At 37.6% G+C, this 18452-nt stretch overlaps 1 protein-coding gene and 1 long non-coding RNA gene across 2 annotated transcripts in view; one reads left to right on the forward strand and one right to left on the reverse strand.

Annotated features, from left to right (window-relative positions):
* LOC139137307 (uncharacterized) overlaps positions 1-18452 on the forward strand; it is a 622870-nt gene that overhangs the window by 567 nt on the left and 603851 nt on the right. The window contains exons 2-4 of the mRNA XM_070705330.1: positions 3380-3463; positions 14018-17116; positions 17510-17632. Coding sequence (XP_070561431.1) covers positions 3380-3463; positions 14018-17116; positions 17510-17632 — 3306 coding nt within the window. The remainder of the gene's footprint in view (positions 1-3379; positions 3464-14017; positions 17117-17509; positions 17633-18452) is intronic.
* On the reverse strand, positions 9013-12489 carry LOC139136998 (uncharacterized). Its single transcript, XR_011553287.1, has 2 exons — positions 11740-12489; positions 9013-9202 (listed from the first exon to the last, which is right to left on the reverse strand). It is a non-coding gene; the product is annotated as an uncharacterized lncRNA (long non-coding RNA).

Consider the following 18452-nt stretch of genomic DNA (forward strand, 5'->3'; position numbering starts at 1 on the left):
AATAGATAAAATGTTTGCTTTATAAAAGGCTCCAGTTCCGTACCAGCAACACTGCATACCAGCACGTATTATAGGTAACTACTGCAGTCATCCAAACGGTCAACTGTTAAACTGTTGTGATAGCCAGATTAGTGAAGTAACAATTGATTTATATTAATTATACTGGTATGTTAATTGTGTTATGTAATGTTTGCAATGAGTGTAATAATCCGGATGTCACAGGCAAACTATACGTTGAAAAATATCAACACAACAGTTGAGTAATGTTTCATAAATAAATGTGGAGCCACCTCTTTTCAGAAACTATTGTGTTTTGACAAACAGTGTCTGTCCGCCAGACAGCAAGGTTCAAAACATTTAATTATTTTTTTAAGTCTTTATGATGAAAGCATGTACAACACTGATAGTACCACTGTTTTCTTTCTTTATGTCATGTATTACAAGTTGTTATTTTCAGATATAACAGTTTTATGCCAGCAAAACGATTACTTGGGACAGTTCATAATTTTATTGACTGCTTTTCTAGGATTTATCGCATGGATTAGAATGAGTTCCACCATCATAAAAGACAGGGAAATAAAATTTACGAGCAGCTACATCGATTTGTGCAAGTAAAGCTACACTCCCAGTAATATTGGAGATAATTAAAAGTGAAAAAAATGATAGCTGCATTGGTCTTTGAACAATAGCCCTGCTTGCAGAGAAAAAATACACATAAAAAATCCTTCCTTCCATCAGCTATTTCTATTGTGAACTCTGGAATTCTCTCAATTATAGCTCAGTCTTGGTTATGCACATCTCTAGATCTGATCAATTCAGTATTACTGTGTTGTATATTGTCTGTTGGGTTGATTGCATGTCAGTGCTGTGGCTTGATTGTATGGAGGAGCTCTGTGAAGCCAAAAGGAAATTTTCCATTGTATTTTAGAGTTTAATGGACAATATGCATTCGATGTGGAGGGCAACTTTTGTTGAGGGTGAAAACAGCTGATGAGCAATGACCAGGCTTGAAAAAAGTTGACCGTTTAGCCAAACAAAGAGGAAAGCACTTTCGGTCTGTATTAGGTTTGATACCAAACGTTTATGGGAAGGGATAAAAGCGTGGTAGTTTAATTCCAAAAGGAAAATTTGACAATGACCTGAATGACTTTGATGTTCTTGGTAATTTTCCTGTAAAAGCCGTAAACTATAGGAGACTGGCAGAATAAGTGTTATTGTCAAGTCAAAATCAATGCTGCTTAACGTGTTTTGTGAATGTGCAGGACAGTTTATTGGAGAAAGTAAACTCTGTGGCACCTTGTAATCAACACTTTCATCAATGAATACCTTCCAGCAATACTGCAAACTTCTGATCAACAATTCAGAGGTTTGTAGATGTGTTTGTCCTGTCAAAATGCACTGAGGAAGTCACAAATGTTTTTTCCTGGTGTTTTGTATCTGTCTTTGTGTCCATTGAATAGATTGTCCTTACTCAGAACAAAGACAACATGGTATTCTAGTTTATACAGCCAGTCTATGGTATAATGGCTATCCTCTAACACTGAGTAGTCAAACAACTTGAAGCAAATGCCACGGTGTCTTTCCCACTTTCAAAGTTGAAGAAGTAAAGTTAAAGAGACACCATAAAGGATAATAATCATTAAAATTTAATCAGGTGCTCACCAGTCAAATAGTTTCTACTTTTCCTGTGACTACAATGGTAGTTCTATGGGGTAATGGCCTTGTAACAAATCCCTCACTGTGTTTCATTGTCTCTCAACTATGTTGTTATTGATCAGGGGTTTAGGTTTTACACCAGGGTTTAGAGGCCTGTGCTATTGAAAAACACCTTTGTGTCTTGGTAAAACGTGTGCCCTTGCAATATATGCCCCCTGGAAATAATAAGTTGTACCTTCGTCAATTGCCTGCCAGAATCACTTTTGCCACATAGAACCACAATAAATCTGTTTCTTCTTCCTTTTTTTGATCCATACTCTTTGTTAAAGCAAGGCAGTAACTTTCAGAGACCAAAAGACTACAGAGTTTGGACAATGTTACTATTCAATATGCCACATGATGTTGTCTATTTGTCAAGAATTTTTTTTAATTTTTATTCAACACTTGAAATGTAACTTAATATATGATGTAGTGTCACACATTTTCCCATATAAGAAGTATACTTATGTGCATTTTACAATGTTTCAGTAGGGAGTGGCCTGGGACCTCTCCTAAATGATATCTGTGAAAGATATGGCGTTTAACAGCTGAACTTTCCTTGAACTGATGTTGCCATGCAAAAATCATCTCTTTCCTGAAGTATCTACCAGTGTACTTGTAGCTGTCAATCCCAGCTTGTCAATTGTAGTTGTTTGGAATGAAGCACTTGTGCACCAGTCACAGTACTGAGCATGCATCTGTTTGGTTCAAAAAGTCTTTTGATGTTGTCTGAGGAAGTTGACCTGACTAGACAGGTATGCAGTGTTAGAGTTAGACTCAGACAAATAACCAGGGCAGGTATGAATTCAGGAAAATATTTCTAGCAAAAGATACTCCTAGCATAATTTCTAGCATAATATTTGTATGATATATATAGATAAGGAGAACTATCTCAGATTAGAAATTATAAGATGCACTGACTCAGTAGTACTAATAAGATATATTCTTGTGAAAAAACCCTTGAAATTGCGCAGTATGTGTGTTAACTGTGAATGAAAAGTGGTGTCGAAATTCCGATGAAAAATCTTAAAGCCAATTATGTATTGTTGTAATTCAGAAGGGAGTGACCCTGAAAGTATTAAATAACAAAGTCAGATTGGCACAAAGACACATAGTAGAGAGGCTGTAGTCTTGTTCTGTTCAGCCCTGAAGAGTGGTGGTACCTTGAACTGCAGTGTACCTGGCAACAGAAATTGAAAGCCAAACACAACACTTTTGTCTTGTAATTAATGAGTTTGCATAGAGATGTTATAGGAGATATCAAGGAATTTGAAGTGAAATTTTAGTATGTGTTGTTGATTTTGATCCAGTCAAAATATGTCGCAAAATATACACAACACCTAACTTACATTTGCTGTCATCATGAAGGACAACAAATGTAATATGAGTACAATTTAACACTTTTTTCAATGTTTTAGTTTCTTTGTAAATAATATGACTTTAATAGTTTGTTAAATATTTATATGTGAATTAACACCAGTTTGAATTTAACTTTTCCTCAAAAAATGTATCAAAATCGTAGTGTAGAGTGACAGAAAATATGCGTATTATGATGTTAACATACTATCCAGTCTCAGAAATGAAGCAAATTTGTACAGTGGATGTATTATGTAATTGTAAGATAAACCATTTTTGCCCTAATCACCAACAGTTGTCACAGATTGTCACTGTCTTTCATTCCCAGGTGTTATGAGAGTTGTTGGCATGGTTGCCGTGGAAGCGGTTGTAATTCTAGGCGGCGTTTATCTCTACAATAAAAGAAATAGAGGTAAGAGACACACACATTTGACCTTTGACCCTGTTTACCCATATACTAAATCCAAGCATCTTTGTGAATGTCATGACATAACAAGGAGAGCTGGGATTTATGAGTGATTTCTTTTCTCTGTATGGTAATGAAGGTAACAATGCACCATTCGGTTGTGTGTGACCGCTCGTTGACCCCTACATAGCTGGTGACATCACTGCTATAGTGTGTTTCACGATGTACAACATACATGACATATGCTAGTTCTGAAATGTTCAACAATTTTAAACTATAACAAAGCATATAGAATTCAAAAATTTGTATGCAAAATAATGTGGTTTCCACTAAAAAATATGTGTGTGATACTTTAAATGTACACCAAACCATTCTAATGCTTTCCATATAAACGATAGAGGTAACAGTATCACCAGTATGTTGGCATAGTGGAGATAAACTGAATTTTAATAATATAACGATCCATATGTTGACATACTAATGTCAAAAATTATCACAAATTTATGACAAAACTATTAGAATAGCAGTGAAACTGTTTCAGATGTTGAGATATTTATCATCACTGCTGCGTGAATGAATTCCCAGTCAGTAGATTTTCCAACAAACACGGCAACTGTAATTGTATTTTTTAATTAGTTGACATAATCAGCAATGCTTGAATCAACAGATATGATTAAATAGAAAAAACAAAAGAAACTCCTTCATCAGCCAATTATTGTGAACAAGGACAGTTTGTGTTTCAACTTTAATTGAAAAACAGATGCTGTAAGTGTAATTTGATATTTCACTTGATACACTGAGTTTATTCAGTATGGCACTATTACTGTAAGTTCACAGGGTGACCAATTGTCCTCAACAACCAAATGGAGGTCACAGTGCTGTGATAATCATTGCCATCCATCGAAAAATAGGTTCAAAGATTTCATTTTAAAATATGGATCAAATGGATTAAATATGGATTAAATTCCAATGTAAATCACACATCTAAATTTTAATTTCTCTATAAGAATTAGAAAATGAAAAGTTATTAGTTATAGCTAGGTAAATACAGTCTTCTCCCCAGGATTTTGTTAAAAGAGGGCGAAGATGTGGTGCGAAGCACCACAAGCGACCGCGTTAGCGGTCGCGGGGGGAGGTGAGGAGGGGGGTGTCCCCCCTCCTGCCATTGGAGCTTTTGAAAAACAGAGATTAAAATAGTGTTATTTGGTGGCACTTGGGGAGTATTTTTTCAGATTTTTTTCATATAAAAAAGCTCAAAGGAAAAGAAATCTGAGACAGTGTTCCATAACTTTTATTCCAGTTCACTGATTTCAATGAAGATTATATTTTTTGAAAACGAAAACATAGCGACAGACATACATTTATTCATCGATGTCAAATTATCACCATAACACTTACGCTTATGTGTTCTCAGCCTGATACACGTACACGTCCAACCGAGTCTAACAATAGGTCGTTTTGCTTTGGGAAGGAATACACAAGCGAAATTCTAACCTCCTATAAAAACTTCAGAGTACTCTGCTGTCCTTGGTTACCCTCAAGTTCCTAGGCATGTAAGTCGGTTACCTAATGCACGGCCCCCATGGAGGGACTGACTGTGGCTAACGTTACGGCCTGTGCCATGCAAATATGGCTGCCATCAATCACCGTCCCTCCACCCTCGAGGGAGGAGGGACGGTGCATCAATGACTGAGTTGCACATGGGCTTAAATGATCTCGGATGACATCACAAACTCGCGAGATTTGCAAGATCGATGAGAATTACGTTTGCAGCCTGCAGGATCGACGCTCAAGCTTGCATTTTGCTTGTAAATCACTGTCAACTTTTTTTTTACCCAGTACATTTTATTGTTTTATTTTTCAAAAAAATAAATCTTTTTCATTTCTGGCAAGGGGGCGCTCAGAATTTACAAGAGGGCGCCACGCCCCTGTTACCTTATTCAGGGAGAACACTGAAATATAAAGAAGTGAAAGTAAAAAGTAGAAAGAAAGAACATTTATTGAAACAATTGTTTACTTTAGAAAATATAAAGCAATTCTATATTCATATTAGAATGTTTCATATTACGCAGATTCTGTTAGAAAGTGTAATTTTTCATGTCTTTTTCATATAACGACAGCGTAAAAATAAACTACAAATCCCCATAGGACATGACAGTTGCACGCCAGCCACTCAACTCAGTATCCAGGCAACTTGTTAGCTGCCATGGCGACTACATTTCAAATTACATGCACAGGTGGTTCACCTAAACATAGGATTGGGTCGTAAAAATTCTTTTCTGCAAGGCTGGAGAAATTAGTCACCACGACAACAAAAGGAAGCCAGATCAAGTATTTATATGACTGACAATGATATTTGATAAATTACCGCATTAGCCAGGTGACACTAATGGGAGTCAAGATTATTTCACAATTTTAATTGACTCATTGAACTATTAGTATCGAATTCACATAACATTTACAGATTTTAACAAACGTACAAATCATAGTGGTGTTATGAATTTCATAAGTAAATGTGTTCAAAGCTGTATAGATTATGCAAAATTCTGCAGACAGAGCTCTCTAGTGTTCTTAATTATTCATCTTGTCTCCCTAAAGTCTCAACAGTGATTGAGGTTTGTCTGAAGTAAATGACAGTAATGTTGACATGTTATACAGTATCATCACGGCGCCATGTTTCCTGTCTTTGAAGTGTTTATTATAAAATCCTACCTAATGCTCAAAACTACATAAAAGTTGTCAGACTTCGCAAGATTTTATCAATGGTTTCTTTCCAAGAAAATGTTAACAAAATTGAATTTTTTTTCACTAAAAAGAACTGAAAAAAATTTAAAATCCATCAACGCTTGTCAGTTTATAGTCAGCTTCCTTGATTCAGTGTTCCATTACATGTTTATTTTGCTGTGAATTGTACACAAATAGGAGAGTTATTTGAAGTTTTTGTATGCCAACTATTGAAGATTGAACACATTGCTACTGCATGAACTACCAACCTAATGAGAGCCACCATGCTGTGATTTTGTTCATACACCTCTACTTGCTAGTACATAAAAAGTATTCTCCATTTATTGGCAGTCGTCCAATGATTTTCAGACCAGAATTGAAGCCGTGTTTGCTCAGAGCTAAAAGGCTTTGGTGAACTCATGGCTCAATAGAGTAAAACTATACCTTGTAGCTGCCATTTACTAACTGTGTAACTTTTAAATAGACACCAGTTTACCGATTACGAAGGCATTGTTGGCGGTGTCTCAGGTCACCGAGCGTGCAGCTCAGGGACTGTTCCGGGCAACTCACAAGCACTGTGGAATTTTGTTGTATTGAAATCACTCAATCATGTGTTGTTATATCTTTACGGCTTTTATTGAAGGACAATGGGTAAAGACAACACATTTAGCAGCTTCCTCCAATCATCATGTGAAGTTGCAATTTTTTCTAAAGATTTCTTCAACAAAGTTGATGAAATTTTTTTATTTTAGGATACCGCAATCATCAACTCACCTCCATTGTTAATTGGTAGACATCAGCTGTAACAGAGAATACTGTACAATGTACAAATACTTTTAGGCTGTATTGATGCTAAAAAAGTGAAATTAAAATCAACATTGAATCTTAAAAATGAGATTTTTGTGAGACAGGCCTGTGATTCATGGACTCTGTAGCAGTTGATGAATTAGAGCCCCACTAAGCTGCACCTTTTTTTTTTGCATTGTTTTGAGAAGATGGTGTGAAATCAAAAGCATGTAATAGTGCCTATCAAGTTTTACCACAGAACACTTTCCAAATATTTGTAATAGACACACAGACAATTTTGATTTTACAAGCTCAATAAATTTTTGAGTTGCAAGACTGAACGGGCATCCACAGGGCACATAGACAAAAACTGTGAGCAACAGGCAACTGAATCTCATCTCCAGGAATTGAAAATGTTCCATTTTCAAAGATGATATAAAAAAACGGGAATCAAAAACAGATCTGCAGATCAAATGTTATTTTGGTAGGCACATACAAACACGTGCAGATAATAGGTTGAGGCTTTAGGCTTATGAAAGCCAAAATAAAATAAAATTTAAAAGTTTAAAATTATTTACATATCATCAATATTGATGGAAATATCATAGATTTCCAGTTGAGATTGATAATATGTCTCATTGCTCATCACAATTAAACTGCTCACAGCCGCTCACACTATATTCTCTCAAGTGTGAATTTCAATAGTAATTTTCAGGGCAGAATCCAATTAACACTTTTGGCTTCAAAGTCAATTTTTGTCGCTGTTATAAAATATATTCCAGTCAAATTTTTTCAGATTTTTGCCAGAATTTTGATAAAAAACTGTAGTCCGCCAATGAAATGTGGTGTTCATTTGATCCAAAAAATTCATAAAAACTGGTAAAATGTTGCAGTAAAATTTTGGCGGGAAAAACTGCAGCACTCAGAGGGTTAAGCAAATCTTGTCATGATTAATAGTTAAGTTAGAGATTTTGAACTTAATCAAAAAATGATTTGTGCCAAATGCCACCATTAATATCACAGCGGAAAATACTTCTGTCACTAAAATATATTTCAAGTCATTATTTGAAGATTATATGCATGTCTGTATAGTCAAGGGATATACAGCTGTTGTTAAGCGTCTCAGTATGTGCATTGTTGAAAATTGAAGCTATTGTGTACGTTGTCCAATGAGTTGACCCTTGACCTCTGTGTCATTCATCCTTGTTGTGTGTCCTGCCCAGGGTCACTGCAGTGTAAAATACCCATGATGCATAAAGCATACAAAGAGGATGAATAGTCGGTACAACAATGGTGTTAGTGATACGCATTGTAAAGTCAGCAAGAACCAGTTGGTGTCTTTACCTTGCATATCACATTGCTTTGTATGGTCATTGCAATAACTGTCTGGCCGTGAAGTATAACTGTATGAGAGATTTATCATATGAAAAAATTTAGTGTTTGACAAGCATCTTTTCGGTGACAATAATATAACTAAATGTTCAATGTTTCACTGAGCTGTGCTACTTTGAAGAGATAAGTCAATTTATGTAAATGTTGACCAATTATAGTATAGTGTACTTCCCTTACCGAAATTTTAGGCCTCCCGCAAACTGTTACTGCAGATTTGCCGCAAGCTTTGCAGTAAATTTGCAGCAAACTATTTGCCGCAAATATGCGGGTGGTTCATTTTTCAGATGCAAATTAGGTTTCTTGTGAACTTGCTGCAAATATGCAGCAAACTCCCTGCCGCAACGTTGCTGCAAACTCTTTGCAGCAAATTTGCGGCACAATCCTTGCAGCAAACTTGCAGCAAATTAATTTGAATGTTACTGAAAATTTGCTGCAAACTCCATACAGCAAATTATTTTATTTGCGCTGACCATTGTTTCTCGTGGAACTGGTATTTCAGAGTTTAGTTGGATAAAACACATCTTGTGCTGTCCACAGTCCGCCAATATATAAATATTATTTATCCAACTAAACTCTGAAATACCAGTTTCACGAGAAACAATGGTCAGCGCAAATGAAGTTATTATAAACAAAAAGATGACAGAGAAAAAAGGTTAAATTCAATTGTGGTACAATTTATTTTATATGCCATGTTCATTTCATGCCACATAAGTGTCATGATCATGTCAAGATTTTCTTTTGACTTGAGAAGTTTCATGTAACATTTACATTACTGTCAAAGGCTGCGATTTGGCTTTCTGTTCTCTGAATTTCTTGTCCCCTTTAGTGTACCAGCAATGGATTCTGAAAAATATAATTCGTTCAGGGAAGAGTGTAAGTCTTTACCGTTTGACCAAACATTGTAAATTTCATGAAAGAAATCGATAATTATTTGAAAATGAGACAAAATCAAGTTGAAAAATTGAAGCAGAAAATGCATAAATATTCATGATCGAAATTAAATTACACTCGTTCTCATCTATCATCGAACGCGCAACTTCATGTGAATGTTGATACATCTCATGAATTCATCAGTGTGTTTCCTTCGAAACTTCATGAGTTGATAAGGAACTTCCTAGGAAGATTTCGCCGCCTCAACGATGTAATTAATAATATTGCTACAGACTTCCAGACAAGTCGGCGCCAACAAATAAAACATGCTGGGGCATACAACACGCGTGCGCCACATTTATTTTCGCTGAGAGCATGCACAGTTGTCCCTGGAACGCTCCATGCTTTCCGCGGTGTTCGAGTTTTTCCAAACTTTTGTTGGTTTGTCCATGGTGCCGATGAGTTTTGTAAATGAAAATGTCATCAGAATTTGTGTTTAACGTTCACTTCCAATACTATGGTGCACAAAAGATAACATCCGTGTACATGAAGAGAGGGTGAATTCATGAGAATGAAAGCTAGTAAGTGAAAGTTTAAAATGCCGAGGTGGAACTTTAAAGGCGAAGATTTACGTTCAGGATGGGACATCGCCATCAGTTTCGGGCAGAGAAACGTTCTTACACTTTTGTGAAATACGAAAGATTCACATTTCAAGAGAGAAAAAATGTACTCGAAATTTCCTTGAGAATCAACATCGCGCAGGTTCGTTTTGAGAGTCAACATCGCGCTAGTTCATTTCCTCACCCCGGCACAAATGTACGTGCGTGTAATGACGATACTATGAATGATGACGGTCCCATTTTCAAATGTAACCACATTCTCTCGCAAAGAAACGACAAGCACCGGGAGTAATGTTTGCTATGGCATTAGCAGTCGCTAGTTCAGTGAACCTGTAGGCGAAATCTTGATGAGATCTCAGCTCGCTCTTTATATAGTTGAAACACGGCTCGCAAACGTTGAAAACATATGGTGGCTGGTAAATCAGTCGAACCCCTCTCGCCTGCAATAGTCGTTGGAGATTTTGCTCAACATATCGGGCGTGGTGGAAACCGCAATTATCCATAATTACACAGTCACCTACGGCCAAACAAGGATTTCCAAAATTATCCGTAACTCGAACAGCCTCATCGAAAAAGTTCAATAACTCCAACCCGTTTGATGGTCCAACGATCACATCGGAATGATCGACACCCGTAGCACTGACAAGGATGTTGATCGCGTACGTAGCGTTCGATGCATGGCATGGCGTTGTATTTGAACTGCCGGTGTTCTGATTTCTGCGTGTCCAAAACGACGATTGCCTGTAGTTCTGATCACCGAAGACTCGTCAACCAATGAATTTGATTTATATTGTAATCAGAAACAGTTTCTATGAAATCCAGTGTATATTGTCCGATAGCTGGAGTCATCGATTCGGCAGCAAGACTTGATATTTTCTTTCGACTCATGTTCAGGTATTCGGTTATCGCTCGGTGGATTGTCGCCAGCGATGGTACGTTTTCGGCCGTACACCCGTTATCATCAAGAAGTTACCTTCTGATTTCGTGCAAGTAAATACTTGGTTGCCGCCTTTTGTAGAACTCGATATGTTGGAGAACGTTGTCGACAACTTTAGTACGTTCTCGCGCTGGTCTATCACTAAGGGAGCCTGTTCTCTCGTATTTGCAGCAGATACTGTGCGCTGTTGATTTAGACACTCCGGTCGTCGATGCAATTTCACCATAAGAAACGCCTTTCAAGTGAAGTTCTCAGATGCGTCTTCGCGTCAGAAATGGTGTCGGAAAACCACGTTGCATTTTGGAAGTGTGTACTATACTGTGCACGGCAGTTGTACAATGTTGCAGCAACCCTCAACTTTGCCGCCCAAACTATTTTTGTATCCGCGATCTGTTATTCGCATTTTAGTTGTCGTATTAATGAAATGAAATTCGCGCACACATTTTACCGGGCTAAAACTTCGCCCATTGTTTTTGAACAATTCATACGAATCGCTAATGTAAAGGTACGTATTCACGTAGCTAGGAATATGACGTTCACGTCAGTCGTTTGCGTACAGTGTATCTTATGTTTACATAAACTTGTAAACTTGTCGCCAGCGCGGCGCGGCGGCGTCTGAAATCTTCCTAGGAAGTTCCTTATCAACTCATGAAGTTTCAAAGGAAACACACTGATGAATTCATGAGATGTATCAACATTCACATGAAGTTGCGCGTTCGATGATAGATGAGAACGAGTGTAATAATGATTAAAATTTCCGACAGCGGACAACTCGCCGTATGTTGTTTACATACATGACGGCGACAATCTGCAAAAATCTCAGTTGAAACGAAAGTGAATTCAGTATGAATCAGTACTCAACGAAAATTTATCTTTAGGTAAAGATTGCAATACAACGATTACAGAACATAATTATAGCGATTGATGTACAGACGAACGGTACATTGACTTACATTTCTGAACGGCTCGCAGACGCTGGACGATTCCCGGTCCGGTTGCAGGCTCACCGTGCTGTGTGTAAATACCGTACTCAGAAAATATAGTCGGCATCTTTACTGCCGCTCGCGTTCACAAATTTAGAACACCGCCTGTCCCTGGTACTGTATACACGTTTTTGCAACTATGTGATATCATTTGGCTGGCGATTCCATAGAAAGATCACGAAATTGTCCACTAGAAAACTCCCTGCTCACAAGTACGCAGCCGACACTGGCCGATGGTACTAAAATCTAACTTCGCGCCGATCAAGCCTCATGACGATAACGGAAGTGCGATCTATAAATCATTACGCGATTGATAATGTAGTCCCATTTTTAAACGCTGGAATTGACTCTACATCTGCACCAATCCGTTATATTTCATACTTAATATATCATTTAATTTATTAGTTTAATGAAAATGGTTATTTTTATCATAGAAAGACTAAAAAGAGAGTAAAAATTCTTTCAGCACGAAGAATCAATATCAATGCGCGAACTGACCTTGATGAACCGTGACCGGAGAGTGTAAACATGTCGGCTGCTCGCAGCTGATACACAGGACGTGTTGGACGTTGGTGAAGCGGCGCTTTGAATTTTCGTACAGCGACTCGGGATGGAGTGTAATCCTAAACCTCAAATTTGTGCTCGGCAATATAACTCTAACGCTGAAAACATGGACAAAAGCCTTTACCTCGACCCATGTTATCAGAAGGCGAGATTTTGTCAGCGGCATCGATGGGACAGACTGTAAGCTGCAGTGCATTGTACGTACCGTATACATGTATGGGATGAATAGCTTGGAGCACAGCCACTACTCTGCTTGGAGGTAGTAGCGGAAACATTACTGTACAGATTTGCAGTAACAAAAGTCTACGACGTGTCCTTACAGACCATCATCAAACGCACATTTCGTTCGAAACTGTTTGCATTTTGGTATCATTCGCAGAAAATACAGGGTGTAACTTGCAAGACAGACAAGTTCCTGTTTCAAAAATTTGTTTCCCTAAAAATTCAGTTTTCGATCCAACCATAATTTACCCAACCAGATTGTCAAAGGGTACTTTTATTACATTGTGTCACTACAGTATATAATATAGATGCACTCTATATCCATGCAATGCTTTCACCAGCTTAACTGAAGCTGTCCATTATCTAGCATTACCAGTTATTATAATTTAAAAAGTGGATTGTCTGTTATGAAATAAATGAACATAAAATATAAATGAAAGATCAATTTTATGTTGCTTACACATGACTGGTCACGAAGTGCAACAGTACTCAGTGTGTAGTGTGTACTCCCTGGTAATGAAATAGTGGGAAATATGTCAATCATGTGTTGCTGCATATTTGCAGCAATAATCTGGTTTGCCGCAAATTTGCAGCAACTTAGTCGTTTACCGCAAATTTGCTGCAAACTGACTTAAGGGTTTGCAGGAGGGTCACATCTACCTGCAAACTTCTGCAACTCCTTCCTGCAAGCTATATGCTTGCTGCATATTTGCAGCAAAGTTACGGCAAATTTGCAGTAGAAATAATTTTCGGTAAGGGTTATTATCGTAATTAAAGCTCATATTTAGATATTTTTCTTTATTCTAGACTTTTATACCCCATTATGATTGAAATACATAATGCTGATGCTAGCAGTAACAACTTTTTATTGTCTTCACTAACAGTGGTCTGAAATCCTACTTCAATATATGGCCGATCTTTTCAATAGATATGTACATGTACCTGGTATGCAGTTGCAAATGAGGATGAAAGAGTTTATGAACAAAAAGAAAAGTCAACACAAATAAATTAAAGACTAGGCCAAAGTAATTAAATTCTTTGTTTTGCGTCCACTCAAAATGGGAAAAGGTACACGTTTAAGCGGCTGAAAAACACATATAAAAAAATTAACACAATGTAATTTGATTGCAGCAAATAAAAATTGTCACAAAATTTTAGTTCAGAAAAGCTAAGCGGCCATGTCCTAAAATTTCCTATTCAAATACATTGTGTGTGTTTTTCATGAAAACCTTAAAACCTACGCGGGTGGGGACGCAAAACAAAGAATTTAATTACTTTGGCCCTATCATATCTAGCATGTGCTAGTAGATTCGTTTTGGTTTTAGTTGACGTTTTGTTCAGATCCTGTGGTGTATGGGTAGATCTAAATAGGATATGAAAGCAACCACAAATGTTTAAATCACCTTTCTACTGCAAGATTACATTTTTAAGCTTTAAAATAAATCCTGTTTTATTCCAACAGCACAAAGTGAAAGTTCCCATAGCAACACCATCAGCACACAGACTGAAGATGAAGAAATCACGTCGGAGTACATGAGAATTGATGAAGACACAACAGATCAGCTCTGTAATGATGAACCTGATTCAAATCTGTCTCCACAGCAACCTCCTCTGTTGGGTACCATGGAAACAAGCACCAGGGAAGACAAGAATGAAACTTCACTAAATGGAAGAAGTAAGACTGGTTGCCATGGTGACTGTCATAATGCTGACGAAGATGATGATGATGATGATAATATCAACAATGAGCGAGAGCACAAAGTGGACTTTATACCTCACAGTGATGATATTGTAAGTGAGACAGATGGAGTTACCACAGTTACCAGCCAAAAAAATCCAGAGCTACTGGATGTCCAACAAGATGGAAAAAGAGTCACTGATAATGATTGTGCTGAAAGGAAGATATACAACAGAGAAGATGAAACTCCAGTAACAAAAGAGACGTTCAAGTATTTTTCCATGGAACCTCCACCTGAGGAAAGGACAATTGGTAGACATTTTGAATATGTTTTCATAGAACATATTGATGACTCTGATAGTGAGAACTTTGATCCTGAATTGATTCCTGATAATGGAGTGAGTGACAGCAATGGAGCTGACAGACTGTGTGGAATCGACCAAGATCATCAATCTTTTAAAACATCAGTAATGACTAACAGTGCAAAAGATCTTCCTCAACAAAACACAACCTCTGGAGGACTCGCAGATTACCATAGCAACAGTGAAAGCAATCACAGTGAAAGGATGAAAGATGATGCTGTGTTGGTCAACAGAGTTACTACACAAGCAGCGGTTGACAATACAGGTATGACTGATGAGGTTTCATTCAGTGATGTGGAGAAACAAGAAACTCTTCATTCTTTGAATCATGATGATAATGGCCCCAGCGATGCCATGGAGGAACAAGGATCACTGGATACAGTTGATGCTGTAGAAAAAAAAGAAATGTCTTGTTTTGAAGTTTGTCAAGATCTCACTGATGGTGTCACAGCATTCACTGATGATGTCACAGCAGAACAAAGGTCAGAGTTCACAGGTTTCACAAAACAGGAGGGATCAGTTCCAGTGAGTAAACAGAGGAACGTAGCCAGAGATCTTTTGCCTGTCTTCAATCAGATGCATGAAAGTGATGATCAGGATAGTGGAAACAGTAACCATAGCAGTGAAAGTAGTCCTCTTGATGGTGGAATAGACCTTGAAGATAATGGAAGAAACTTTCAAGATGGCAAGTGTGACCTTCAAGACAGTGGTATTGAACTTCAACATGATATTAAGGATTGTGAAAACCCGTCCGTGGAAACTGAAATAAATGATGAAATCAACAAGATTGCAGGTGACTGCGAAAATACAGCAATGTCAAACTCAGAGTCTGGAAATGAAAATCCTGTCAAGAACAGAGATGATCACATCATTCAAGAATCTGATAAAAAAATTGGCCAGGTTCTAAATGCAGAGACTGATAAGTGTGAAGACATCTATCCGTCTATGCCATCCAGTGAAGACGACACCATTGACAGCTTTCAAGAAGAGTACCTTGATGCAGTTGTAGATGAAATGGTTGACAATATCATCTGTGAATCAATAGCTTTGGAACAATATTACAATACACCTGTACTCCCACCGGAGGAAGAAAGTTTGATTATAAAGAGTGAAGAACAGACAAAGAGCAGCCAGTCATTGTCAGAATGCACGTCTCCTGAAATAGTGATTACAACAGCGGATGAAACAGAGTCAGTGGAGGATGGAGGATTGACTGAAGAAGATGAAACCATGGAAACAAGAAATGAAACCATGGTAGCAGGAGCTGAAACTAGATCAACAGAAGATGAAGCCATGGCATCCGGAGATGAAATTGTATCCAAACAATGTGAAAGCATATCAACAGAAGATGAAACTATGGTCACAGACAATGATGCTGATGAAGCTAGAGCAACACAACATGAAACCATGGTAACCGGAAGTCAAACAGTAGCAAGACTGTGCAAAACCACGTCAACAACAGATGAAACTATGACTCCAGATGATGATGCAAGTGTAGCAGATGTAACCATGGCAACAGATGATGGTTCAGATGAGACATACACTGCAGAAGATGAAACCAAGGTAACCGGAGATGAAATTAAGACTGCAGATGAGGATGAAAAGGTCACAGATGTAACCATAGCAACAGCCACTGTCGCATCAGAAAAAAATGAAATATCTGAGAACGCCCCACTAGATCATTCATCAGTCAGTAATTCAGTCCAGGAAGGTAAGATTGACTTTGAACTTCATGGTATCAATACCGATGATGCTGAATCTCATTATATACCAGAGATTCTTTCCAAAGTTGATGAACACTTGTACGGCCACACTGACAGAGTTAGTAAAGAAAATAATGGTACACCAACAGTACTTACAGCCATGGAGCCAGATAGCAGTACAGAGGCATTGAATGCCTATCAAGATGTAACCATGGCAACATCAGACCAAAGAACTCATAATGATAAAGTCTTGCAAAGTGCGGATAGCATGAGAATAGAGAATGAGGTGGCGCAAGATGCAAAGCCTGGATTGACACATGTATCAGGGGATGTTACCCCAGAACTGACATATACCGATAAGCCAACTGGAAAGACACAGCTGTCAGGGGATGTCGCCCCTAGACACAAAGATATACCATCCACTTCTTGGACATCAGAAAATGGTTTTCCTAGGGACAGAGCTGATACGTCTGAAAATGATATTGCCCCAAGCAGACACCAGGGGGCGATTCCTAAACAGCATTCACCCCGTCATAATAAACAAAAGCACAGCAAAGGTGACAGCCCCAGGAGTGTTTCCGTGACAACCACAGAGGAGAATTTTATACCTCAGACAGAGCAAAACATGGCCACAACAGAGTTTGCTGTTAAGCAACCAGAATTTGTGGACCCTGGGAATCTCGGCAAGAGGAACAGAGATGAGTTTGAAGACTGTGTCAAGACACTGGAACCCAGCAAGAAGACAGAAAGACAAACCAACCCACCTGCAGACGCTGTCTCGGCAGAAAGTAAAGTCATTGAGCTCAGACAAAGGGGATGTAAGTTACTGATGGGTCTTACAAACAGATAAAGAGATGTGTTATTGTAGTGTTTACATCAACTGATATATGGAAAGATAATTTTTATTGATAAAAATTACAGATTACAGAGAGACCACACTATAACAAAAACATTCCATGAAGCATCATGAAAATTGTTGAATTAATGAAAACAGAGAGAATACATTACAACTACAATATTTTTATCCCAAATTTGCCACATTTTATGATTGTGTCATGTGTCTAATCACATTAACGGGACAGCAAAGTGCTAAATGGATCCAACTAGCTTAAAATGCAAATGTGTTTGTCATGAATAAGCATCCAAAGCATGCGTAATATTGATAAGTAGACTTTTGACTCAAAAGCAAAAACTGGCTGGTTTTCTCATAGATTCATCAACCAGCGTTGGTAGCAGTGACAGAGATGTGGACACAGCCAGTGACATCAGTGCTGACTCCTCGGAGGGAAACAGAATGACTAAAAGTATTCAAGCCAGTCCTTCTATATCAGCTGGTACGTAAGATTATTCTATCATTGCTGTAACAGTGTGCTGTAGCTTTTGTAAAATACATGATATTTCTGATAACTTTTTAACTGCAAATCATCCATATCAAATGAATAGGTCAATCGCAATATTTACTGGTCAGAATTATTAGTCAACTCAGACTCTGTTAAGAATGATCACTGCATGCAAGAATTTTTTGCAAATCTTCACTCAGAATAGTTTCAACCATGACAAGTTCAGTAATATGTTTGCTTATGAATACAATTTTTGACCGAAAAAAGCCATGAATCCTCTGCTTTTTGAGCAAATTATGAGTAACAAAGTAATTCTAACTTCACATGCCCTGAACAAGCTGTTTTCAACAAAATACAAATATTTGTTCTGTAAAGCCTGGTACAATTTTCACCAAAATTCAATAAGAATTGATTCATTTGTAAATCAATAGTGTAATAAAATCAAAACCCAGCGTCATAAAATGAATAAATAAAATATTCTATTCACACAGAGTATAAAATATGACAAAAAGTCAGCCTTGTGAATTTTACATTTGTAAACACTAGCTAACATAACGATGAACTGCTCATTCAAGTAGCATGTGGCAACGCATTCAAAAAAATTCAACAAAAAACTTATTGATGTTTATAGCATGCATCATGTAATTGTACTCATGCATTTTTTAGCTCCCATAGCCATATGTATATATGGCAATGGAAGCTATTCTTATAGGCTAGGAAAATGTCTGTATGTATGTATGTCTGTATGTCTGTACGTCTGTATGTCTGTATGTCTGTATGTCTGTCCGTCAACATCAAAAACTCCAAAACCGCT

This window comes from Ptychodera flava, chromosome 1, assembly GCF_041260155.1.
Source record: "Ptychodera flava strain L36383 chromosome 1, AS_Pfla_20210202, whole genome shotgun sequence".
NCBI classification, from domain to species: domain Eukaryota; kingdom Metazoa; phylum Hemichordata; class Enteropneusta; family Ptychoderidae; genus Ptychodera; species Ptychodera flava.